This window comes from Coregonus lavaretus (assembly GCF_964263955.1).
Source record: "Coregonus lavaretus genome assembly, chromosome: 15".
Classification (NCBI taxonomy): domain Eukaryota; kingdom Metazoa; phylum Chordata; class Actinopteri; order Salmoniformes; family Salmonidae; genus Coregonus; species Coregonus lavaretus.
This window is the reverse complement of record NC_140002.1, coordinates 48,029,819-48,057,655: the sequence shown is the minus strand read 5'-3', so window position 1 is coordinate 48,057,655 and position 27,837 is coordinate 48,029,819. Positions and strand designations below refer to the sequence as shown.

The 27,837-nt window shown below is 43.0% G+C and overlaps 1 protein-coding gene across 1 annotated transcript in view; it reads right to left on the bottom strand.

The window, feature by feature from the left end:
* Positions 1-27,837, bottom strand: part of nherf4b (NHERF family PDZ scaffold protein 4b) — a 32,569-nt gene that overhangs the window by 1,061 nt on the left and 3,671 nt on the right. Inside the window, exons 2-9 of the mRNA XM_084178844.1 lie at positions 6,270-6,297; positions 5,382-5,446; positions 4,999-5,210; positions 3,053-3,257; positions 2,787-2,923; positions 2,352-2,559; positions 1,945-2,141; positions 552-782 (exon numbers count right to left, since the gene is read on the bottom strand). Of these exons, the coding sequence (XP_084034970.1) occupies positions 552-782; positions 1,945-2,141; positions 2,352-2,559; positions 2,787-2,923; positions 3,053-3,257; positions 4,999-5,210; positions 5,382-5,446; positions 6,270-6,297 (1,283 nt within the window). The remainder of the gene's footprint in view (positions 1-551; positions 783-1,944; positions 2,142-2,351; positions 2,560-2,786; positions 2,924-3,052; positions 3,258-4,998; positions 5,211-5,381; positions 5,447-6,269; positions 6,298-27,837) is intronic.

Here is a 27,837-nt window from a genome sequence, read left to right as displayed (position 1 = left end):
GTGCCGTTTTGGTGTAAGAGCTGTTTGAAAAGACCACCCAAAATATCTGCCTGTTTTGGTGGGATGTAGTTTTGGCCTGCCTGGCGACATCACCAGGCGGTATAAGTTAATAGACCAATAACAAAGAGAGTTTCAAACCTCTCTGCCAATAACAGCTAGTTTTCAGGTTTTATATCCCTCCCATTAGACTCGTCCAATTAGGCCCCTCACTCAGACCACTCTCAGACAGTCCTAGCAAAAATTTTGCTTGAGCAATTGTTCTTTGCTAAGAAGCTATTTTTGTTTCTTTTTGACCATTTTAATAGAAAAAATGTTTACCCAGAAATGATTTGAAATTGAGATCAAAACAGCTCCATTGGACCTTTTTACCTTACATTTTATAAGAAATATAATTCTTCTCAGCTCCTTGTAAATACAATAATTCAGTGTAATCTCTGGTTTGAGTAAAAAACTTAATTTTCTCATCTCACTGCTGGAGACATCACATCTTTAGTAAGCCTATTGCTGCCCAACAGCTAGTGTGTGCCCATGAGTGTCCTACGGTGCCCTACCTGGCTTACAAAGGTTCCAGGGGTGTCCTGGAAACAGCCCAAGTTGATGCCGAAACCCAGAGGTCCTTTCTGGAGAACACAAAGTCGTGGACTAGGCACAGTGGGCAGCACCACTGGTTCTTCCTTTGGAACCTCCACTACAACTGGGAGTGGTGGTGGGGCTAGGTTCTCCTTTTCCTTTACCTGTTCAACTGCATTACTCCCACAGAAGAGCAGAGGGGATAGATCCAACTGAATGGAGTAAAATAGGGTACATAACAAAGAGAACAATCATTAGCTCATTATATGTACTTTAAATGTTTAATGTCTGCTTACTCTGGTTATAATTTAACCTGGAACCCTTTAGTCAAGGACGTTTATTAAGCCCTACCACACAAACACTATCAACGGTCTACAAAGTTGTTAAACGTTTTTAAAAACAATTCTAATAAATGCAACAGTTGGACAATGGAAGATACTCCAAAATTTAGAAATTGTATAATCCATCATATATTGACTGAATTATAGCACATAAATCATTTTACTGGCACGGACTAATAATGAATGGAATTCAGGGATTTTGGTGGAAATTCAGGTATTCAATTTATTAATTTTTCTTAGAATGCACACATGTTGTTATTGTATCAGGTAATTTTTTATATATTTTGTGTTACAATAAAGAAAACTATATGTGCCTAATTTGCATAAACACAATGGGTGTATTTGCATATATTAAAACATTAACATAAAGGGGTGGAACAGAGTTGCATAATTCAACAAGTGTGTCAATAGCAGGATAATAATAATAATAATAATAATAATAATAATAATATGCCATTTACCCTCGGATTAAAAATCAACACGCTTGACTCTAGTTTACACCAATCTAAAAATTGTTTGAGAGATCAGACATATTATCACTATAATCCGAGTGTTCATTTTCAGAAGTTGCTTTCATTTCAGTGCATTTAATTTGTAAACATTTCAACTGTAATAAATGATTATTTTTTTTAATTACACAAAAAATGAACACCCATCAAATTAAAGTTCTTCTCTATTTTGTGATGTAAGTGATCGAGACGGTGCTTAAAATCCCAGATGAATCTTTAGCATTCTTGAAAGACAATGTATTCCATTGAGCACATTTCAGCCATTACCAGGATGTTTGACAGGTCATTACAAACATTTCCGCAGTCGTAACGTTAACAGAAAAACGACAGGCACAAGCAGGAGTATGAAAGAGTCGGAGGAGTAAAATGAAAGCAATCAATCCAGCGAGATTTAAGTGACAAGTGGATTTTGCACCCCTCAAACACAGGAAATGGATGTCTGAAAAAGACAAATCCTCATATGGGCGGGGCATGCACGTTGCTACAAACACACACACACTTGGGATGACTGTGCTCACAGCTACCTGCGTGTAAAACTCTTGGCCACTGGCTGTGATGGTGGTAAGGGTGACCTGTTGGCCACTCTTCCGTACTCTGTCCACTATGTCCTCATGGCCCAGTGACTCCACTGCCTCTCCATTGACCTCCAGTAGCAGGTCTCCTTCCTCAATGCCTGCCTCCTCAGCCGGGCTGCCTTGGTCTACCTCACGCATTACGTGGGCTAAAGAAGGAAAGCATTTCACATACATACACTGACGGTTACAATCTGGATTATAGATATATGTGTATGGGTTTGTGAATGTGTGCTGTGCATGTGTGTGTGTGTCTTGTTTTTTCCATATAGTTGATGCTATTGCTTGTGTCATAGCTATTTCCTGCATATGGTATGCATAGTTGAGTTTGTTTGTACATATTTCATCATCCCTCTGACCTTTGCACCCTGATGGGGTCATCTCCTCTCTGAGGAGGAAGCCATACCCCTCGGGCCCAGGGACCAGATGGAGTTTCCTGGGTGTATGGGGCAGGTTGTGGTGGGAACCAGCCAGGGTGGGCAGGATTGGCATCCGCCTGCGGGCATAGCTCTGCTCACTCTCACTGTCAATCACCAGGATGGTCATGTGGTCCCTGCACTTCTTCACCTGCACACAATACATGGACAAGCTGTATCAGACCGGTCATGTTCATTAGGCACAAAACGAAGAAAAAGGGCTTGAAACAGGGAGCGACTATCTGGACTTGTCCAATAAGAGCCGCTGGTTTTCATTTTCCATTTCAAAATGTTTTCTTGCCCTAATGAACGTGACCCAGATTGCTCAAAGGCTGGTCCATACAGTGGAGGGAGGTCTGTTTGTCCAAGTCCACCTACCATCTTGCTGAGAACAGAGTGTGTGAGCTCTGACACCGTGTCACCATCGATCCACAACAGGCGGTCTCCCCGACGCACCCCCGCTCTCTCGGCCGGACCCCCACTCAACAGGCTCACTGAGATCTGGCCCTTCTCCCCTAGAGGGGGTTCACATGGCATGACACAAAGTCAACAACCATTCTAGGACCAACCAATTAACTCTGATGCTGATTAATTAATAATTTCATCATTTGTATCAATTTCCTCTCAACTGCAGTCTCGCGTACCTTCCACAGGCAGGAAGTTGACTCCAAGGCCTGAGGCTGTGTCTCTGATGATGTGGCAGAGCCTGGGTGGGCTGCAGCCCTCTCCCCTGTGTGCTCTGGCTAGGGCCTGGAGGTCATGACCCTGTGACACCGCCTGGTCGTACTCCTCTCCATCCAACACCAGCAGACACAGCTGGCGCCCACTAAGCTTTATACGCATGGCCACCTGACTCACACACAGAGACAAAGACAGACATACAGTGGGTATCATACGTATTCACCCCCCTTCACATTTTATTGTGTTACAAAGTGGGACTAAAATTGATTTAATTGTCTTTTTTTTTTATATTAATGAAAGATAAAATACTAATATACCTTGATTTGATAAGTATTCACCCTTCTGATTCAATACATGTTAGAAACACATTTGGCAATGATTACTGGGTCTTCTTGGGTAAGTCTCTAAGAGCTTTGCACACCTGGATTGTTTTCTAAATTGTTTTCAAAATTCTTCAAGCTCTGTCAAGGTGTTAGGGATCATGGCTAGACAGCAATTTTGATGTCTTGCCATAGATTTTCAAGCAGATTTAAGTAAAAACTGTAACTTGACAGGAACATTCACTGTTTTTATGGTAAGCAACTCCAGTATAGATGTGGCCTTGTGTTGTAGGTTATTGTCCTGCAGAAAGGTGGATTCCTCTCCCAGTGTCTGGTGTAAAGCAAACTGAAGCATGTTTTCTTCTAGGATTTTGACTCTGAGATCCTTAGCCTCATCCTGTTTCTTTTTATACCCAGTCTTTGCAGATATCAAGCATTACATACCATGATGCAGCCACCACCATGCTTGAAAATAAGGAGGCAATTACTCAGTCGTGTTGTGTGGGATTATCCCCAAAACATAAGGCTTTGCATTTAGACCAAAAAGTGTATACCTTTGCCATGTTTTTTTGTGGTATTACTTTAGTGCCTTGTTGCATACAGGATGCATGTTTTGGAATATTTGTATTCTATATATTTGTATTCTTCTTTTCACTCTGTCATTTCGGTCATTATTGTGGATTCACTACAGTGTTGTTGATCCAGCCTCAGTTTTCTCCCATCACAGCCATTGAACTCTGTCGTTGTTTTAAAATCAATGGCCTCATGGTGACGTCCCTGAGCAGATTCCTTCCTGTCCTGCAGCTCAGTTCAGAAGGATGACTATAGCTTGGATGTATCTGGCTGGTTTAATACGTCATCCACAGCATCATTATTAACTTGACCATTCTTAAAGAGATATTCAATGTCCGATTTGTTATTGTTACCCATCTACCAATCATTGCCCTTCTTTATGAAGATTTCAAAAAGCTCCCTGGTCTTTGTAGTTGAATCTGTGCTTTAAATTCAATACTTGACTGAGGGACCTTACAGATGCTGTATGCATGGGGGACAGATGAAGGGGTAGTCATAAAAAAATAATGTCAACCCCTATTATTTCACACAGACTGAGTCCGTGTAACTTATTATGTGATTTGTTTAGCCAAATGTTACTCCTGAACTAATTTAGGCTTGCCTAAACTAAGGGGGTGAATACTTATGCAACGACTATATTTTAGTTATATACTGTACTTTTTATTCATTTGTACAGATTTGTAGAATTTTCTTTTCACTTTGACATTATGGAATATTTTGTGTAGATCAATGACAAAAAATCTAAATGAGATCTATTTCAATCCCACTTTGTAAGGTAAAAAAATGTGAAAATATCCAAGGGGGTGAATACTTATGATTCCCACTGTACAAGTTAGAATGTTATGTTCAGTCTAGGTGCAATTCTGGCTAAGTCTCTCTTGAAAAATTGGTATTTTGACTACAACGGTAAACCTGGTAAAATCAGGGTAAAATCCAAACAAAACATATGTGTATAATGACCAATATTTTAGGTTATATCCGCCTGAAAAGTCGCTCTAGGTCATCGGCCATCTGACCTCTAGGTGTGTGATGTCATCCACAAAGCTCTCATTGACCTCCAGGAGTCGATCCCCGTCTCTGAGACCACCGCGCTCCGCCACCCCCCACGGTGTCACCTGTCTGATCACATGACCAAGGCAGCCCCTCTCCACACGCAGGTGGAAGCTGAAGGACTCACCCTCTTCACGTTTAAGAATGCAGAGACGCGGTGTGGGCCCTGAGCAAGGCTCTACAGGGGACAGTTATATAGGAGAAGGAACAGTGGACATACATTTAAGGTCTATAGTCTAAAGTCTATAGTCTAAAGTTAAAGTCTATAGTATATCGTCTTTTTCCAAAAACGTCAGTAGAGGTGAAAGAATTGAGGTGTGTAATGAAGAACACTAAAGGGGTAGCCTACCTGCATCATCTGAGATGACCATTGCTGGGTTGTCTATACCCTCCTTAGGATTGAAGGTGAATTTCCTTTTACATAAAAGATAATCATTTTACATTTCAGAATTGAGCCATCAAGTTGCAAATCACCACTTCACGAGTCATTGAGTGGAATTTCAGCAGTACAGTAAATGGGCCCACTACGTAAGCGCAATCTGCAACCATTTATCTGTGCGTATGAAGGCTTATCTTGAGCCCAAAGTCTTAAAGATCTTAGTGAGAGAGAGAGCGAGAGAGAGAGAGCGAGAGAGAGAGAGAGAGAGAGAGAGAGAGAGAGGAGAGAGAGAGAGAGAACGAGAGAGAGAGAGAGCGAGAGAGAGAGAGAGAGAGAGAGAGAGAGAGAGAACGAGAGAGAGAGAACGAGAGAGAGAGAGAACGAGAGAGAGAGAGAGAGAGAGAGAGAGAGAGAGAGAGAACGAGAGAGAGAGAGAGAGAGAGAGAGAGAGAGAGAGAGAGAGAGAGAGAGAGAGAGAGAGAGAAGAGAGAGAGAGAGAGAGAAACAGAGAGAGAGAAACAGAGAGAGAGAAACAGAGAGAGAAACAGAGAGAGAGAGAGAGAGGAGACAACAGTCTCAAAAGTCAGCAAATCCAGGCTAAGAGTTTCAGATGTTACTGTGTTTCCAAGGTCTTCAGGGACAGAATGTGCAGTACAGTACTATGAATTGCTATGAAACTTAGTTTCTATTCAGCAAAGAAGTAAACACATGAGTAACATAAACTTGAATGTTTCCACTTCAACTGATCACTTGCTTAGGCCAACACCTGTATTTCTTCACATGCAAAAACTGTGGAATAGTGCAAAAAATAGTAAAACAGTGAGGGTAGATTGTGAGGAGGAGAGGAACAAAGCTTACTCTGTTAGCTCTATGACCTCCACAAGACCTGAAAGAGAACAACAGGACACAACAGTCAGTTTAATAGTTTACAGCAATTGTTGATCTCATCAGTGTGGGGCCAGCCACAATAAATAGGTTTCTTTATGTGAATCTGAAGACAAAAGACATTTGGTCAACCTTAACCTCGCAAAAAAACAAAAGTTTGCATCAGTGAATCCTAATTACCTACTTTTCCTGACATCCATTTATACATTTCAAACTGGCTGTCTACCCACTGGGCACGCACTGGTTGAATCAATGTTGTTTCAACGTAATTTGTCAACATATTGTGATGTGGAATCAACATGGTAAATACATTGGATTTGAAAAAAGTCATCATTTTCAGGGTGAAATTTCAACCACAGATTTATGTCAAACCTTGTATAACATATGTTGAAATTGTACCTTTAAAACAACGTCAGATCTTCAACGTTATATCCACTATCAGAACAAAAAACAATAGGCTGGCCAGCACCTCCTACTGGAAAATTGATCTATAGTGCCTTCGGAAAGTATTCAGACCCCTTGACTTTTTCCACATTTTGTTACGTTACAGCCTTATTCTAAAATGGATTAAAAAAATTAAAATCCTCAGCAATCTACACACAATACCCCAGAATGACAAAGTGAAAACAGGCTTTTAGAAATGTTTGCACATTTACTAAAAATATAAAACAGAAATACCTTATTTACATAAGTATTCAGACCCTTTGCTATGAGAATTGAAATTGAGCTCAGGTGCATCCTGTTTCCATTGATCATCCTTGAGATGTTTCTACAACTTGATTGGAGTCCACCTGTGGTAAATTCAATTGATTGGACATGATTTGGAAAGGCACTCACCTATCTACAGTGGGGAGAACAAGTATTTGATACACTGCCGATTTTGCAGGTTTTCCTACTTACAAAGCATGTAGAGGTCTGTAATTTTTATCATAGGTACACTTCAACTGTGAGAGACGGAATCTAAAACAAAAATCCAGAAAATCACATTGTATGATTTTAAAGTAATTAATTTGCATTTTATTGCATGACATAAGTATTTGATACATCAGAAAAGCAGAACTTAAGATTTGGTACAGAAACCTTTGTTTGCAATTACAGAGATCATACGTTTCCTAAACTCCACTCGCCGTGTTTGGAGGAAGAAGAAGGATGAGTACAACCCCAAGAACACCATCCCAACCGTGAAGCATGGAGGTGGAAACGTCATTCTTTGGGGATGCTTTTCTGCAAAGGGGAAAGGACGACTGCACCATATTGAGGGGAGGATGGATGGGGCCATGTTTCACGAGATCTTTGCCAACAACCTCCTTCCCTCAGTAAGAGCATTGAAGATGGGTCGTGGCTGGGTCTTCCAGCATGACAACGACCCGAAACACACAGCCAGGGCAACTAAGGAGTGGCTCCGTAAGAAGCATTTCAAGGTCCTGGAGTGGCCTAGCCAGTCTCCAGACCTGAACCCAATAGAAAATCTTTGGAGGGAGCTGAAAGTCTGTATTGCCCAGCGACAGCCCCGAAACCTGAAGGATCTGGAGAAGGTATGGAGGAGTGGGCCAAAATCCCTGCAGCAGTGTGTGCAAACCTGGTCAAGACCTACAGGAAACATATGATCTCTGTAATTGCAAACAAAGGTTTCTGTACCAAATATTAAGTTCTGCTTTTCTGATGTATCAAATACTTATGTCATGCAATAAAATGCAAATTAATTACTTTAAAAACATACAATGTGATTTTCTGGATTTTTGTTTTAGATTCCGTCTCTCACATTTGAAGTGTACCTATGATAAAAATTACAGACCTCTACATGCTTTGTAAGTAGGAAAACCTGCAAAATCGGCAGTGTATCAAATACTTCTTCTCCCCACTGTATATAAGGTCCCACAGTTGAAAAGTGCATGTCAGAGGAAAAACCAATCCATGAGGTCGAAGGAATTGTCCGTAGAGCTCCGAGACATGATTGTGTCGAGGCACAGATCTGGGGAAGGGTAACAAAAAATGTCTGCAGCATTGAAGGTCCCCAACAACACAGTGGCCTCTATCATTCTTAAATGGAAGAAGTTTGGAACCACCAAGACTCTTCCTAGAGCTGGCCGCCTGGCCAAACTGAGCAATCGGGGGAGAAGGGCCTTGGTCAGGGAGCTGACCAAGAACCCGATGGTCACTCTGACAGAGCTCCAGAGTTCCTCTGTGGAGATGGGAGAACCTTCCAGAAGGACAACCATCTCTGCACCACTCCACCAATCAGGCCTTTATGGTAGAGTGGCCAGATAGAAGCCACTCCTCAGTAAAAGGCACATGACAGCCCGCTTGGAGTTTACCAAAATGCACCTAAAGACACTCAGACCATGACAAACAAGTTTCTCTGATCTGATGAAACCAAGATTGAACTCTTTGGCCTGAATGCCAAGCGTCACGTCTGGAGGAAACCTGGCACCATCCCTACGGTGAAGCATGGTGGTGGCAGCATCATGCTGTGGGGATGTTTTCAGCGGCAGGGACTGGGAGACTAGTCAGGACCGAGGCAAAGATTAATGGAGCACTCAGGACCTCAGACTGGGGTGAAGGTTCACCTTCCAATAGGACAACGACCCTAAGCACACAGCCAAGACAACGCAGGAGTGGCTTCGGGACAAATCTCTGAATGGCTTTGAGTGGCCCAGCCAGAGCCTGGACCTGAACCCGATCTAACATCTCTGGAGAGACCTGAAAACTGCTGGGCTCCCCATCCAACCTGTCAGATCTTGAGAGGATCTGCAGAGAAGAATGGGAGAAACTCCCCAAATACAGGTTTGCCAAGCTTGTAGTGTCACACCCAAGAAGACTGGAGGCTGTAATCGTTGCCAAAGGTGCTTCAACAAAGTACTGAGTAAAGGGTCTGAATACTTATGTAAATGTGATATTTTTTTATAAATTAGCAAACATTTCTGAAAACATGTTTTTGCTTTGTCATTATGGGGTATTGTGTGTAGATTGATGAGGGGGGAAAAAACTATTTAATCCATTTTAGAATAAGGCTATAACATAACGAAATGTGGAAAAAGTCAAGAGGTCTGAATACTTTCCGAATGCACTGTACCTACAGCTAACCTTTGGTCTCCCATCCAGGTTTTTAACCAAGCCCAGCTATGATATTTGTCACTGACTATTACCAATGTGCTATCGTGAGAATGATTGTTGAGAGGTCTTTGTTGCTATCGACATCATTCCAAAGGGTAGGTTTAACAGAGCAAATTAAATGTGACCATACTTTATCACTCATATATCATCAATGATGCTATTTAGGCCTATATAGCATTGCAAAGTCATCAACAGCTATTGTTTCAATTCAACCCAGAATTCAACTAAAAATAGACGATACAATAGTGTGATGCACATAAATATGTTGGTCACAATTTGGTGTTTTGAGAAAGAGATATGTATTTTTTCTATCTGTTATGTTTTTGTATTGGTTGTGTTTTTTATTAGAGTTTTTCTTCCATATACCTCCATTGGGAAGAGGAGGAGAGGCACTCGGAGCGGCCTGCTGGTTCATCTCGCAGACAGGAATAAATATCTCTCCGGGAAGCAGAAGGGCGGATGTGTGTGTTTCATGATTAACGACTCATGGTGTAATTGTAGTAACATACAGGAACTCGAGTCCTTTTGTTCACCCGACCTAGAATATCTCACAATCAAATGCCGACCGTATTATCTCCCAAGATAATTTTCTTTGGTTATAGTCATGGCCGTGTATATCCCCCCTCAAGCCGATACCACGACGGCCCTCAAAGAACTTCACTGGACTTTATGCAAACTGGAAACCACATATTCTTAGGCTGCATTTATTGTAGGCGGGATTTTAACAAAGCAAAATTTGAGGACTAGGCTGCCGAAGTTCTATCAACATATCGACTGTTGTACTCGCACTGCCAAAATCCTCGACCATTGCTATTCGAACTTCGTTCACAAACTTTTACAGATGCACAATTGAGAGCATCCTGTCGGGCTGTATCACCGCCTAGTACGCCAACTGCAGCGCCCGCAACCGCAAGGATCTCCAGAGGGTGGTGCAGTCTGCTGAACGCATTACCGGGGCAAACTACCTGCCCTCTAAGACACATACAGCACCCGATGTCACAGGAAGGCCAAAAAGATCATCAAGGACATCTACCACCCAAGCCACTGCCTGTTCACCCCGCTATCATCCAGAAGGCGAGGTCAGTACAGGTGAATTAAAGCTGGGACCGAGAGAATGACAAACAGCTTCTATCTCAAGGCCATCTGACTGTTAAATAGCCATCACTAGCACATTAGAGGCTGCTGCTGCCTATTGAAATCACTGGCCACTTTAAGAAATGGAACACTTGTCACTTTAATAATGTTTACATATCTTGCACTACTCATCTGATATGTATATACTGCATTCTATTCTATAATATTCTACTGTATCTTAGTCCATGCCGGTCTCTCATTGCTTGTCCACATATATATATTCTTAAATTCCATTCCTTACTAGTTTTGTGTGTATTGGGCATATGTTGTGAAATTGTTAGATATTACTTATTAGATATTACTGCACTGTCGGAGCTAGAAGCACAAGCATTCCGCTACACCCGTAATAACATCTGCTACACACGTGTATGTGACAAATAACATTTGATTTGATTAGATTGTTATCCAGTGTGTACCACTAGGGAGAGCTGCAGGGGAATTGGGGTATAGAGTACGCTCTACAGCAAAAAAAGAGGAAGAAACTGCCTGATTGAAAAACAAACGTATCTCCTGTGTCTTCTTTCTCCCTGTGTATAACAGGACTTTATTATCTGTAGTGGGATCTCATGTCTGGAGCCTGTTACAGATTCTTGGGGGCTTTTCCGGGATAGGCTTCGCCTGCTGGAGGATGCTGAACCAGTGATACAGACATCCGGGACTGTGTGACCTGTGTAGCTGTGTGATGTGCGTGAGGGATAAAGAGAGGCCATGTCGGATGGTGCAAGGAAGGGCCTGGTGTGGGACATCAGGAAGCGCCTGCATGCGCTGACATTTGAAGAACTATCGGATCGGCAAGACCGTCGGCCCGGTATCAGACAAAGACAAGTCAGAGCTACAGAAGTCTGAAAATCAGTCTGAAAATACACCTCCTTCGCCCACCAATGCAGCTGATGTTGTTAACGTAGCCAATGACCCATCAGATACTGATACTGAATACCAGATAATGCTTTCTAGCTATGAGGTAGGAAACGCCTCCAATGTAGAAGTAACCCTACCCCGCCCACAGCTGTGAAACAAAGCACTGTACATGATAACTCACCACACAGTAGCATCACTCTGAGCGTGCACCACCCATCTAAGCACGACAGTGTAGTCTCCCTAAGATATCTTTTACATGCAGCGGAGAGAATTCAAGATTCATGGGGGTCAAATAGGCAACCACGCGTCAGACATAAGCTACACCAATGCGTGCAAACAGATAGAAGAAGGGATTAAAGAGAACTGCAGTGAAAATGAGATAGTCAGAAGCGTGTTGCGGCTCATAAGGCCTGGACATTTCAAGGACATGCTCATGAACAAAGACGTCATGACAATAGTAGAGCTTAAAGGGTTTCTCCAGAGTCACCTAGGGGAAAAAAACTGTACCGAACTATTCCAAGAGCTTATGTGCACTAATCAAAGTGAACAAGAGACTCCGCAACAGTTTCTCTATAGGATGATAGGGCTGAAACTGAAAATTCTGTTCATGTCAAAAGAAGCCAACACAGACATAAGGTATGATGTACAGACAGTGCAAGATGTATTCTTACACACCGTGTACCAGGGCTTAGACACAAACACAGCCATATTCGCAGGGAGTTGAGACCCCTCCTTTCTGACAGCAAAGTGTCTGACTAAGTAATACTAAGGCATGTGATGGAAATAACCAGTAACGAGAATGAGAGGCAGCATTGGCTAGGCCCAATAACCTGCCCCTAACCAATACATGCTCATAGCGTACAGCTTGGTGATAGCCATAGTAATAAAAGCTGTATCAAAGGGGAGGCGGTTGCTGACCATAAACACAAGAGTAAGACCATACAACAGCTCAGTGCGCAGGTTGAAGCTTTAACCAGCATGATAGACTCCCTGACACAGTCAAAACAACCAGTACATACATGCCAGTGTTCCACAAGCCAACAGTCTGGGCCCAGAAGAGAGAAACCATACGGCTCCCCATGATGTGTTGAACAAGGAAGGACATAGAGCAGTAGGCTGTCTAAAGAGACTAAAGCACTCGGGAAACGGGAGCCGGTCACTGCGCAGGAACAACCAGTGATCGAGCCGCAGCTACAGTCCCAACCGGGTGGTTTCACAGTGTTGAGAACTCAAAGTGTAAATCGCAGGAGTACGGTCTCACAACGTGCATCCGCCAAGACAGCTGGTGTAGAGAAAAGAGGCAGGACGGGGGGTGGTTCTCCCAAGGTATACTCACAAGGCCAGCCGGCCACAGAACATGACAAAGTAGCCCAGCTTATAGAAAAGAAATGCCTGCTCTGATGTAACATGTATGGCTTGGGAGCAAGCGGCCCAAGTGAGCATCTTAGATCATATGCCTGGAAGGAAAAATACTTACCTGGTCAAAAAGTGAGGCCGCTCACTGAGCTCATGGGAGCCGACGGAGGTCTTGATGTTTATGCTGTGAATGAAGATACCATACCCTTCGATGGTTGGGTTGAAGTTACTGTCAACCTACCTGGGAATGATAACCCTGATCTATCCATTCATGTCCAATTCCTAGTTAGTCAGCTGACGCTTGAGAGGCCCTTACTTGGGTTTAATGTGATAGAGGAGCTAGGTCATTAAAGGACAAATGGGGAGTATTGTGGAACATAGTCTTACCTTACTCAGTGGGGCCATGGCAATCCAAGATGTCCAAGCCAAAGCCATTGTAAACTTTGTCGACGTCCGAAAACCACATGCAGCTAGAACAACTAGATATTGGGGAGGGTTTAGTAGAGATCCAAAAGGCTACACAAACCCTATGTACAGGTCCCTGTCAGAAACCACACCCAGCATGACATACCTCTGCTAAGAACAGCCATTGGTAGCATCCAGCCAATAGCCAAAATAGTTGGGACAGACCAACAAGTGAAACCTAAAGCCAGTGTGGAGGTTAACAGTGTCAACTCACCTAGCCAAAATGGTGATGCAGTGTCACTATGGCACCCTCCAGTCGACATAAGACACTTGGAAGAAACACAACAACAAATAGTCAAGAACATATTGTATGAGGAATCAGCTGCTTTCGCGCTTGACGACAATGATATCGGGTGCATCCAAAGCCTGCAGATATCACTCAGTCTCAAAGATGAAGTACCTGTCCAGAGAGCGTATGCGTCAGTGCCAAAACCAATTTACCAGAAATGTAAGGAGATGGGTAAAATGGCGCCGACAGAGGGCGCCTCGCCTCGAGCTCCGATAAAACATTGCAGGTGTTTTTCTCATTTTCTTAATCAGTTTGTTTCGTGCATTACTTTACACACCCGGGTAGAACTATTGTAATACGAATTGCTGGGTACTCACCATCCACCCGACCTCCCCGAATTCCCTGAGATGGCAGAACAATGGACTAGCTTATTGCTGCTTGGGAGTCATACCGGAGAGTAGGAAGTGAAGATGCCAACAGAGAGGCAGACATGGCAGGGTCTTAGTGAGATTAAGACGTCGGGCGAGCCATCCTCCATTACCGAGCATACTACTTGCCAATGTTCAATTATTAATGAACAAACTTGACGAACTCAGAGCGAGGATCTCCTTCTAGAGGGACATCAGATCCTGCAACATACTCTTTTTTTCTGAGACTTGGCTTTTCTCCGACATCCAAACAGATTATATAAAACCAGTGGGTTTTACAGTTTTTCGAGCGGATAGGAAGCGGGCTCTCTCTGGCAAGAGCAAGGGTGGTGGGCTCTGCTTTATAACCAACAACACATGGTGCGACGGGGGAAACATACAGGAACTTGCGAGCTTCTGCTCCCCCGACTTGGAATACTTGGTCATCAAATGTCGCCCTTTTTACCTTCCGAAAGAGTTCTCAGGGATTATCACCATGGCTGTGTACATCCCACCCCAAGCCGACACCAAAAAGACTCTCAAAGATCTTCATTGGACCCTGAACCAGCTGGAAACCGCATTCTCGGAGGCAGCATTCATTGTTGTGGGGGACTTTAACAAAAGTAATTTGAGAATCGTGCTCCGAAATTATTACCAACGCATCGACTGTCTAACTTGCGAAATTCTACTCTTGACCACTGCTATACGCCTTTTCAACACAGGTATAAGGCTCTCTCCTGTCCTCCTTTCGGGAAATCCGACCATGACTCCATCTTGCTTCTCCCCGCCTACAAACAAAGACTCAAGAGGGAAGTTATGATGGTCAGGTCTGTACAGCGTTGGTCCGACCAATCAGAGTTCACGCTCCAAGACTGTTTTGATCACGTGGACTAGAATATGTTCCGGGTTGCCTCTGGAGATAATGTCAATGAATACGTCGACTCAGTCACCAGATTCATGAAAAATGCATAGATGACGTGATACCGATAGTATCTTCCAAAACGTACCCAAATCAAAAACTTTGATTGATAGCAGCCTTGTAGGAAAGCTGAAAGATAGAGATGCTGCTTATAAACAGGGCAAGGTGACCAGGGACAATAGTTTGTTTAAACTGTACAAATATGAGTTTCGCAGATCGATCAAGATGGCGAAACACAAGTATAGGGACAAAGTTGATTCAGCGGGTCGGACACAAGGCATATGTGGCAGGGGCTCCTAACGATCATGGATTACAACAAGAAATCCAGCCACATCACGGTCACCAATGTCACCCTACCAGACGAGCTAAACACAATGACCCTGAGCTGCCGAGGAGCGCCCCCGATGACAACGTTGGCTCCACAGAGGACATATGTAAGTCATTCAAATGTGTTAACCCTCGCAAGGCTGCCGGGCCAGACGGCATCCCTAGCCATGCCCTCAGAGCATGTGCAGACCAGCTGGCTGTTGTGTTCTCAGACATTTTCAATTTCTCCCTAGCTCAGGCCGCTATACCCACCTGCTTCAAGATGCCCACTATCATCCCGTGCCCAAGAAAGGGAAAGTAACTGAACTGAATGACTACCAACCAGTAGCACTCACTTCCGTCATCATGAAGTGCTTCGAGAGTCTAGTTAAAGACCATATAACCTCCTCCCTCTCTGACACACTCAACCCTCTCCAATTGGCCAACCGCCCTGACAGATCCACGGACGACTCAATCTCCATTGCACTGCACACTGCCCTTACCCACCTGGACAAAAGGAATGCATATGTGAGGATGCTGTTCATCAACTACAGCTCAACCTTCAAAAACATAGTGCCCTATGAGCTCATTATAAAGCTCACGGCCCTGGGTCTGAACTCCTCCCTATGCAACTGGGTCCTGGACTTCCTGATGGGCCATCCGCAGGTGGTGAAGGTAGGCAACATGACCTCCTTAACACTGATTCTCAACACAGGGGCCCCACAAGGGTGCGTCCTCAGTCCCCTCCTGTATCCCCATGACTGCGTGGCTTCACACAGTTCCAACTCCATCATCAAGTTCGGTGATGACGCGAAACGACAGTAGTGGGCCTGATTACCAACAACGATGAGACAGCCTAAAGGGAGGAGGTAGGCACTCTGACGGCATGGTGCCAGGTGAACAACCTCTCCCTCAATGTTAGCAAAAGAAAGGAGCTGATTGTGGACTTCAGGAGGAACCAGGCTCATCAACGGGGCCGCTGTGGAGATGGTCAATAACTTCAGATTCCTTGGTGTACACATCTCAGAGAAGCTGAAATGGTCTAACCACATGGACACTGTAGTGAAGAAGGCACGACAGCGACTCTGCAACCTCAGGATGCTGAAGAAATTCGACCTGTCCCCGAGGGTCTTCACAGTGTTCGACAGGAGCACCATCGAGAGCATACTGTCGGGCTGCATCACAGCCTGGTACCGCAACTCCATCGCCGTGGACCCCAAGACTCTTCAGAGGGTGATATGTGCAGCCGAACTCACCATTAGGTGCACACTGCCTGCCCTACAGGACCCCTACAACACCAGGTGTCGCAGGAAGGCCAAGAAGATAATCAGGGTCCCCAGCCACCCAAGCCATACCCTGTTCTCCCCGCTTCATTCACTCAGACGTGGGCAGTACAGGAGCATCATGACAAAAACTGAAAGACTGGCCAATAGTTTCTACCCTTAGACCATCAGGCTGCTGAATAGCCACCACTAGTCAGCTAGCTGTTTTAGGTGTTAATATGAATATTATTCCAATTTGTATTGTTTTTCTTTCACTTGGTCCCCACACCCCCTCAATTGTCATGTTTCTCCCCCTATGACCATTCCCCCACACCCCCTCAACAGTCTTTACTCTGCCTCCAACCCAATGGGCATTTATTTATTAATCACTGCCACAGTTGTTATTATGTATATAGTACTAATTGAATTTATATTGTTGTTTTTTATTACCATTTTCATTGTTTTATTTCACTTAGTCCTGCTTGTTGGAGCTCAAACCCTAAGGTTTTCACTGTACCCTGCAATCACACCTGCAACCCTGTACATGTGACCAATAAAGACTTTGAATCTGAATCTCGGAACTTTCCAAACCTGTTAATGAAAGGATGTATAGTAACGTCAAAGTCACCGTATTCCGCGCCAGTGGTATGTGTCTGAAAGAAGGATGGGTTGCTGCGGTTATGTGTCGACTACAGATAACTCAACCAGAAAACAGTCCCCAATAGACATCCACTGCCGCGGATCCAAGACCTGACGGATACCCTGGTTGGCTACAGCTGGTTTACACTTCTGGATTAGGGTAAGGCGTATCACCTAAAGGTTCATGGCCGAAGGGTCCAGACATCTGACGGTATTCATCACTCCCTGGGGGCTCTATGAGTGGGTCAGAATCCCTGAAAGGCTATCGAATGCACCTGCCACATTCCAGAGGAGCATGGAGGAGATGCTGGACAAGCTACATGATGAATGTTATATCCCCTACCTCGACAACGTACTGTGCTACACAAAGTCCTTTGAAGACCACGTTGACAGACGCCGGACGGTCCTCAAGGCCCTTCAGAAACATGGAGAAAAACTGAGACAACAAAATGTGAGTTGTTTAAGCATGAGGTATGATATGTTGGATGACTCGTATCAGCAGATGGTGTAAGGATGGATCCCAAAGACCTGGACGCGATCATGGCACTGAAGGAGAAAACACCTCAGACCGTTGGTGATGTCCGGAAACTACTCGGGTTTCTGAGCTACTGCAGAAGCTACAGCCAGGACTTCTCCAGGATAGCAAAACTGATTTATGAGTTGCTCCAGGTGAAAACTGCAACTGATGTACTGCCAGTAAAACCATACAGAGGGAAAGTCGAATGGAAAGCTGTCCTCTAGGGCTACCATCCAGTGTACGAGTGAACACCAGAGAACCCTTGAAAGACTCCTTGACATGTTGGCCAACCCACCTGTGTTGGAGTACTCTGACTTCAACCTACAGTTCACACTCCATACAGATGCCTCGGAAAAGGGTCTCGGAGCTGTGCTGTATCAGTGGCAGGAAGGAAAGTTGAAGGTCATCAGTTATGGATCTAGAACTCTCACGCCAGCTAATGGAAACTACAACCTACACTTGAGCAAACTTGAGTTCCTATCCTTAAAATGGGCAGTGTGTGAGAAGTTTTGGGACTGTTCTATGCACCACACTTTGCCATTTCTACTGACAATAACCCACTTACCTACAGTACCAGTCAAAAGTTTGGACACACCTACTCATTCAAGGGTTTTTCTTTATTTTTACTATTTTCTACATTGTAAGTGTTAAACAAATCAAAATATATTTTAGATTTTAGATTCTTCAAAGTAGCCACCCTTTGCCTTGATGACAGCTTTCCACACTCTTGGCGTTCCCAGCAAAGCATCCCCAAACCATCACACCACCACCACCATGCTTGACCTTTGGTATGATGTTCTTACTGTGGAATGCAGTGTTTGGTTTTCGCCAGGCATAATGGGACCCATCTCGTCCAAAAAGTTGACTCAAGTTTGCCAAAAAGCACCTGGATGATCATGAAGACTCTTGGAAGAACGTTCTATGGACAGATTATTCAAAAGTATAACTTTTTGGACGACATGGTTCCAGTAATGCCTGGCGAAAACCAAACTCTGCATTCCACAGTAAGAACATCATACCAAAGGTCAAGCATGGTGGTGGTGGTGTGATGGTTTGGGGATGCTTTGCTGCCTCAGGACCTGGACGACTTGCCTTAATAGAAGGAACCATGAATTCTGCTCTGTATCAGAGAATTCTACAGGAGAATGTCAGACCATCCGTCTGTGAGCTGAAGCTGAAGCGCAGCTGGGTCATGCAGCAAGACAATGATCCAAAACACACAATCAAGTCTACATGAAAATTGCTAAAAAGCAACAAATTGGAAGTTTTGGAATGGCCTAGTCAAAGTCCAGACCTAATCCCAATTGAGATGCTGTGGCAGGACTTGAAACGAGCAGTTCATGCTTGAAAACACACACGTCACTGAGTTAAAGCAGTTCTACATGGAAGAGTGGGCCAAAATTCCTCCACAGTGACGTGAGAGACTGATCAACAACTACAGGAAGCATTTGGTTGGAGTCATTGCAGCTAAAGGTGGCACAACCAGTTATTGAGTATAAGGGGGCAATTACTTTTTCATACAGGGGAATTGGGTGTTGCATAACTTTGTTTATGAAATAAATGAAATAAATATGTAATTGTTGTGTTATTTGTTCACTTATGTTCCCTTTATCTAATATTAGGTTTTGGTTGAAGATCTGATAACGTTCAGTATCACAAATATGCAAAAGTAGAGAAAATTAGAAAGGGGGCAAATACTTTTTCATAGCACTGTAAATAAACAAAATATCTGACATTGTATTCCCATTTGAACTTTGCTGTGCTTTTAAATGGTTGAAAGTGCAGTGATAGACATTTTGGTGAAAACTAAATAAAAAATCAGACATTGTTTTTCCATTGGAATTTGTTTGTGCTTTTAGATGGTTGAGAGCATAGTGATAACACATTGGAAATTCAACTAACTTTTGGCTGTCTTTTTGAGTGGGTGAAAATACAGTAGGTTGTAATCTCATTGATCAACGTCTCAACCAAATATTACCTAATTATCCACATTGCATTGGCGTGATCTGCCCAATGGGTAGTAGCCTAAATGGTCCCCTTCACTTTCAATTACTCAAACTAACAGATCATATCTATTAATCCAATCCCTGGCTTACCTTTACAGCACAACAAAATCCTATCCTTTCACTTACACATAAATCCCAGTACAGGGGTACAGCTGAACGTCCTCTAATGCTTTTATGAGACATCTACACTGGTGTTATGGTGTTAGCCTGTGATTACCTGGTTGATTACCAGGTTGTTGACCCCAATTATCAGCTGATGGCATCATAAAACAAATCAAATTCAAAACATATTTTATTTGTCGCTTGCCGAATACAACATGTGTAGACTTTACCATGGAATGCTTACTTATGAGCCCTTTCCCAACAATGCAGAGTTAAAAAGTAAGAAAAATTAACAACAAATCAAAAAGGAAATAGTAACCCAATGAAATAATAGTAACAAGACTATATACACGGAGTGCCGATACCGAGTCAATGTGCAGTGATACGAGGTAGTTGAGGTAATGTAGGTAATATGTATGTAAGGGTAAAAGTATGTAGGCAATCAGGATAGATAATGAACAGAGTAGCAGCAGTGTATGTGAAGAGTGTGAAAATGTGTATGTGTGTGTGTGTGTGTGTGTGTGTGTGTGTGTGTGTGTGTGTGTGTGTGTGTGTGTGTGTGTGTTGTGTGTGTGTGTGTGTGTGTGTGTGTGTGTATTAAGGATCCCCATTAGCTGCTGCTAAGGCAGCAGTTACTCTTCCTGGGGTCCAGCAACATTAAGGCAGTTACATACAATAAAAAAGATTACATTACCTTTCATAACACTTTTCACAACACATTAAGTGTGTGCCCTCAGGCCACTACTCTACTACCACATACATTCAATACAATATCCATGTGTACGTGTGTGTAGAATGCGTGTGTTATTATGTGTATGCATGTGTCTGTGCCTGTGTCTCTACACAGTCCACGCTGTTCCGAAAGGTGTATTTTTATTTGTTTTTTAAATCAAATTGTACTACTTGCATGTAGTACTGTGCGCCTCCCATAGTCTGTTCTGGACTTGGGGACTGTGAAGAGACCTCTTGTGGCATGTCTTGTGGGGTATGCATGGGTATCCGAGTAGTTTAAACAGACAGCTCTGTGCATTCAGCATGGCAATACTTCTTATAAAAACAAGTAGTGATGAAGTCAATCTCTCCTCTACTTTAAGCCATGAGAGACTGACATGCATATTATTAATGTTAGCTCTCTATGTACATTTAAGGGCCAGCCGTGCTGCCCTGTTCTGAGCCAATTGTAATTTTCCTAAGTCCTTCTTTGTGGCACTTGGCCACATGACAGGACAGTAGTCCAGGTGTGACAAAACCAAGGCCTGTAGGACCTGCTTTGTTGATAGTGTTGTTAAGAAGGCAGAGCTGTGCTTTATTATGAACATACTTCTCCCCATCTTAGCCACTGTAGGGTTACTCCAAGCAGTTTAGTCAACTCAACTTGCTCAATTTCCACATTATTCATTACAAGATTTAGTTGAGGTTTAGGGTTTAGTGAATGATTTGTCCCGAATACAATGCTTTTAGTTTTTTTTTATATTTAGGACTAACTTATTTCTTGCCACCCGTTCTGAAACTGACTGCAGCTCTTTGTTAAGTAATTTCACTCGCTGTAGTAGCTGACGTGTAATGTGTTGAGTCATCTGCACTCAAAGCCATTGGCATGTCATTAGTAAAGATTGAAAAAAGTAATGGGCCTAGACAGCTGCCCTGGGGAAATCCTGATTCTACCTGGATTATGCTGGAGAGGCTTCCATTAAAGAACACCCTCTGTCTTCTGTTAGACAGGTAACTCTTTATCCACACTATACAGTGGGGAAAAAAAGTATTTAGTCAGCCACCAATTGTGCAAGTTCTCCCACTTAAAAAGATGAGAGAGGCCTGTAATTTTCATCATAGGTACACGTCAACTATGACAGACAAATTGAGGAAAATAATCCTGAAAATCACATTGTAGGATTTTTTATGAATTTATTTGCAAATTATGGTGGAAAATAAGTATTTGGTCACCTACAAACAAGCAAGATTTCTGGCTCTCACAGACCTGTAACTTCCTCTTTAAGAGGCTCCTCTGTCCTCCACTCGTTACCTGTATTAATGGCACCTGTTTGAACTTGTTATCAGTATAAAATACACCTGTCCACAACCTCAAACAGTCACACTCCAAACTCCACTATGGCCAAGACTAAAGAGCTGTCAAAGGACACCAGAAACAAAATTGTAGACCTGCACCAGGCTGGGAAGACTGAATCTGCAATAGGTAAGCAGCTTGGTTTGAAGAAATCAACTGTGGGAGCAATTATTAGGAAATGGAAGACATACAAGACCACTGATTATCTCCCTCGATCTGGGGCTCCACGCAAGATCTCACCCCATGGGGTCAAAATGATCACAAGAACGGTGAGCAAAAATCCCAGAACCACACGGGGGGACCTAGTGAATGACCTGCAGAGAGCTGGGACCGAAGTAACAAAGCCTACCATCAGTAACACACTACGCCGCCAGGGACTCAAATCCTGCAGTGCCAGACGTGTCCCAGTGCTTAAGCCAGTACATGTCCAGGCCCGTCTGAAGTTTGCTAGAGTGCATTTGGATGATCCAGAAGAGGATTGGGAGAATGTCATATAGTCAGATGAAACCAAAATAGAACTTTTTGGTAAAAACTCAACTCGTCGTGTTTGGAGGACAAAGAATGCTGAGTTGCATCCAAAGAACACCATACCTACTGTGAAGCATGGGTGTGGAAACATCATGCTTTGGGCTGTTTTTCTGCAAAGGGACCAGGACGACTGATCTGTGTAAAGGAAAGAATGAATGGGGCCATGTATCGTGAGATTTTGAGTGAAAACCTCCTTCCATCATCAAGGGCATTGAAGATGAAACGTGGCTGGGTCTTTCAGCATGACAATGATCCCAAACACACCGCCCGAGCAATGAAGGAGTGGCTTCGTAAGAAGCATTTCAAGGTCCTGGAGTGGCCTAGCCAGTCTCCAGATCTCAACCCCATAGAAAATCTTTGGAGGGAGTTGAAAGTCCGTGTTGCCCAGCGACAGCCCCAAAACATCACTGCTCTAGAGGAGATCTGCATGGAGGAATGGGCCAAAATACCAGCAACAGTGTGTGAAAACCTTGTGAAGACTTACAGAAAACTTTTGACCTGTGTCATTGCCAACAAAGGGTATATAACAAAGTATTGAGAAACTTTTGTTATTGACCAAATACTTATTTTCCACCATAATTTGCAAATAAATTCATAAAAAATCCTACATTGTGATTTTCTGGATTTCTTTTCTCATTTTGTCTGTCATAGTTGACGTGTACCTATGATGAAAATTACAGGCCTCTCTCATCTTTTTAAGTGGGAGAACTTGCACAATTGGTGGCTGACTAAATACTTTTTTCCCCCACTGTAGCAGGGGGTGTAAAGCCATAACACATACGTTTTTCCAGCAGCAGACTATGATCGATAATGTCAAAAGCCGCACTGAAGTCTAACAAAACAGCTCCCACAATCAAACATCAGTCATTTGTGTAAGTGCCGTGCATGTTTAATGTCCTTCCCTATAAGTGTGCTGAAAGTCTGTTGTCAATTTGTTTACTATAAAATAGCTTTGTATCTGGTCAAACAATTTTTTCCAAAAGTTTACTGAAGGTTGGTGACAGGCTGATTGGTCGGCTAATTGAGCCAGTAAAGGGGGCTTTTGCTTCCCTCCAGGCCTGAGGGTACACACTTTCTTGTAGGTTTAGGTTGGAGATAGGGCAAATAGGAGTGGCAATATCGTCCACTATTATCCCAAGTAATTTTCCATTCAAGCTGTCAGACCCAGGTGGCTTGTCATTGTTGATAGACAACAATAATTTTTTCACCTCTTCCACACTCTCACTTTTCAGAATTCAAAATTACAATGCTTGTCTTTCATAATTTGGTCAGTTATACTTGGATGTGTAGTGTCGGCGTTTGTTGCTGGCATGCCTAAGTTTGCTAATCTTGCCAATGAAGAAATCATTAAAGTAGTTGGCAATATCAGTGGGTTTTATGATGAATGAGCCATCTGATTCAATGAATGATGGAGCTGAGTTTGCCTTTTTGCCCAGAATTTCATTTAAGGTGAAGCTTTTTACTATAATTCTTTATATATCTTTCTTTGTTTCATAGTATAGTTTGCCAATCTTTTGTGCAGCCAGACTTATTTGCCATTCCTTTTGCCTCATCCTTCTCAACCATACAATTTTTCAATTCCTCATCAATCCACAGGGATTTAGCAGTTTTAACAGTAATTTTCTTAATGGGTGCATGCTTATTATTAACTGGAATACTCAATTTCATAAATCCGTCAAGTGCAGCGTCTGGTTGCTCGTCATTGCACACCACAGACAAGCAAATATTCTTTACATCATTAATATAGGAATCACTACAAAACTTATTGTAAGACCTCTTATACACTATATTAGGCCCAGCCTTTGGAACTTTGGTTTTCCTAGATATGGCTACTACATTGTGATCACTACATCCAATGAAATTGGATACTGCTTTAAAGCAGATTTCTGCAGCATTAGTAAATATGTGATCAATACATGTTGATGATTTCATTCCTGTACTGTTTGTAAATACCCTGGTAGGTTGACTGATAACCTGAACCATGTTGCAGGCACTGGTTACAGTTTGAAGCTTTTTCTTGAGTGGGCAAGTCAATATTAAAAGGTCACCCAGAAAATATATCTCCTGTTGATATCACATACATTATCAAGCGTTTCACAAATATTATCCAGATACTGACTGATAGCACTTGGTGGTATATAGCAGCTTCCCACAAGAATGGCCTTTAGGTGAGGCATGTGAACCTGTAGCCATATTACTTCAACAGTATTTAACATGAGATCCTCTCTATGCTTTACAGGAATATGGCTCTGAATATAGACCGCAACACCGCCCCCAATGGCATGTTTGTCTTTCTATATATGTTATAACCATGTATTGCTACCACTGTATCATTAAAGGAATTATCTAAGTGAGTTTCAGAGATAGTCAGAATATTAATGTAATCTGATACTAGAAAGTTATTGATTTCATGAACCTTGTTTCTCAGGCTACATACAGTGCCTTCGGAAAGTATTCACACCCCTTGACCTTTTCCACATTTTGTTACATTACAGCCTTATTCTAAAATTTTAATCCTCAGCAATCAACACACAATACCCCATAACGACAAAGTAAAAACAGGTTTTTAGAAATTCTTGCAAATTAATGAAATAAAAACAACAGAAATACCTTATTTACATAAGTATTCAGACCCTTTGCTATTAGACTCGAAATTGAGCTCAGGTGCATCCTGTTTCCATTGATCATCCTTGAGATGTTTCTACAACTATTGTAAATTAAATTGATTGGACATGATTTGGAAAGGCTATATAAGGTCCCACAGTGCATGTCAGAGCAAAAACCAAGTCATGAGGTCGAAGGAATTGTCCGTATAGGACAGACAAAAACAAATTCTGCAGCATTGAAGGTACCCAAGAACACAGTGGCCTCCATTTCTTAAATGGAAGAAGTTTGGAACCACCAAGACTCTTCCAAGAGCTGGCCACCTGGCCAAACTGAGCAATCGGGGGAGACGGTCCTAGGTCAGGGAGGTGACTAAGAACCCGATGATCACTCTGACAGAGCTCTAGAGTTCCTCTGTGGAGATGGGAGAACCTTCCAGAAGAACAACCATCTCTGCAGCACTCCACCAATCAGGCCTTTATGGTAGTTGCCAGACAGAAGCCACTCCTCAGTAAAAGGCACATGACAGCCCGCTTGGAGTTTGCCAAAAGGCACCTAAAGACTCTCAGATCATGATAAACAAGATTCTCTGGTCTGATGAAACCAAGATTTAACTCTTTGGCCTGAATGCCAGGCGTCATGTCTGGAGGAAACCTGGCACCATCCCTACGGTGAAGCATGGTGGTGGCAGCATCATGCTGTGGGTATGTTTTTCAGCGGCAGGGACTGGGAGACTAGTCAGGATCGAGGCAAAGATGAATGGTGCAAAGTACAGAGAGATCCTTGATGAAAACCTGCTCCAGAGCACTCAGGACCTCATACTGGGGCGAAGGTTCACCTTCCAACAGGACAACAACCCTAAGCACACAGCTAAGACAATGGAGGAGTGGCTTCAAAACAAGTCTCTGAATGTCCTTGAGTGGCCCAGCCAGAGCCCGGACTTGAACCCAATCTAACATCTCTGGAGAGACCTGAAAATAGCTGTGCGCAATGCTTCCCATCCAACCAGACAGAGCTTGAGAGGATCTGCAGAGAAGAATGGGAGAAACTCCCCAAATATATGTGTACCAAGCTTGTAGCATCATACCCAACAACACTCAAGGCTGTAATCGCTGCCAAAGGTGCTTCAACAAAGTACTGAGTAAAGGTTCTGAATACTTACGTAAATGTGTAAATGGTTTTTTTTTTTTCGAATGCACTGTACATACGTATGTATTTACTGAATCTCTTCAGTAGGTCTTATGATTGAGTGTAGTCTGGCACAGGAGTGCAAAGGTGAACAGCAAGGCACTGGAGTGAGGAACCTCCCATGCTGTCTCTGCCTGGCCAGCTCCCCTCTCGTCACTGGGATTCTCTGCATCTGACCCTATTACTGGCTTACTAGTAAAAACAATTTAATCAATTTTAGATATCCTAACAAAATGTAACCTAACAAAATGTGGGGAAAATCAAGGTGTCTGAATACTTTCTGAAGGCACTGTATGTTTATGTGGACTATTTTTAGCACTTTTCTGGGATGCTTGATTATTTTTATTGTTTTGCTGGGAAGCTTATCAGAAGTATACATAACAATGTTATTTATGTTTCAGCTGTGGACTTCCTACTAGGGCACACCGCCTCAGTGTTAACAGTGTAACTCTGGTTCATAGGTACATGATTACTGTATACATGATTACTGTGTGTGTGTGTGTGTGTGTGTGTGTGTGTGTGTGTGTGTGTGTGTGTGTGTGTGTGTGTGTGTGTGTGTGTGTGTGTGTGTGTGTGTGTGTGTGTGTTGGAGTGCCAGTGTAGTATGTGTGAGTGTGTGGGTAGAGTCCAACGAATGTGCATAGACCCGGTGCAATAGAGTCTGTGCAAATAAAAAGGGGGTCAATGCAAAATGTCAGCATAGCCATTTGATTAACTGTTCAGCAGGCTTGGAGGTAGAATCTGTTCAGAAGCCTTTTGGTCCCAGACTTGGCGCTCCGGTACCGCTTGCCGTGCAGTAGCAGAGAGAACAGTCTATAACTTGGGTGGCTGGAGTTTTTGACAATTTTTTGCAGTCGTGTGTGCACAGGGAGTACAGAACGGGACTAAGGACGCACCCCTGAGGGGCCCTCGTGTTGACGTTCAGCTAGGCGGATGTCTTGTTGCCTTCCCTCACCAAATGGGGGCGGCCCATCAGGAAGTCCAGGATCCATTTGCAAAAGGAGGTATTCAGTCCCAGGGTCCTTAGCTTAGTGATGAACTTAGAGGGCGCTATGGTGTTGAATGCTGAGCTGTAGTCAATTAACAGCATTCTCACAAACAGTACCAGTCAAAAGCTTGGACACACCTACTCATTCCATGGATTTCTTTATTTTTACTATTTTCTACATTGTAGAATAATAGTGAAGACATCAAAACTATGAAATAACACATATGGAATCATGTAGTAACCAAAAAGTGTTAAACAAATCAAAATATATTTGAGATTTGAGATTCTTCAAATAGCCACCCTTTGCATTGATGACAGCTTTGCACACTCTTGGCATTCTCTCAACCAGCTTCAATTAACAGGTGTGCCTTGTTAAAAGTTAATTTGTGGAATTTATTTCCTTCTTAATGCCTTTGAGCCAATCAGTTGTGTTGTGACAAGTTGCGGGGGTAAACAGAATATAGCCCTATTTGGTAAAAGACCAAGTCCATATTATGGCAAGAACAGCTCAAATAAGCAAAGAGAAACGACAGTCCATCATTACTTTAAGACATGAAGGTCAGTCAATCCGGAAAACTTCAAGAACTTTGAACGTTTTTTCAAGTACAGTCGCAAAGTACCATCAAGCGCTATGATGAAACTGGCTCTCATGAGAACCGCCACAGGAAAGGAAGACCCAGAGTTACCTCTGCTGCAGAGGATAAGTTCATTAGAGTTACCAGCCTCAGAAATTGAAGCCCAAATAAATGCTTCACAGAGTTCAAGTAACAGACACATCTCAACATCAACTGTTCAGAGGAGACTGTGTGAATCAGGCCTTCATGGTCGAAATGCCGTAAAGAAACACGAGCAAT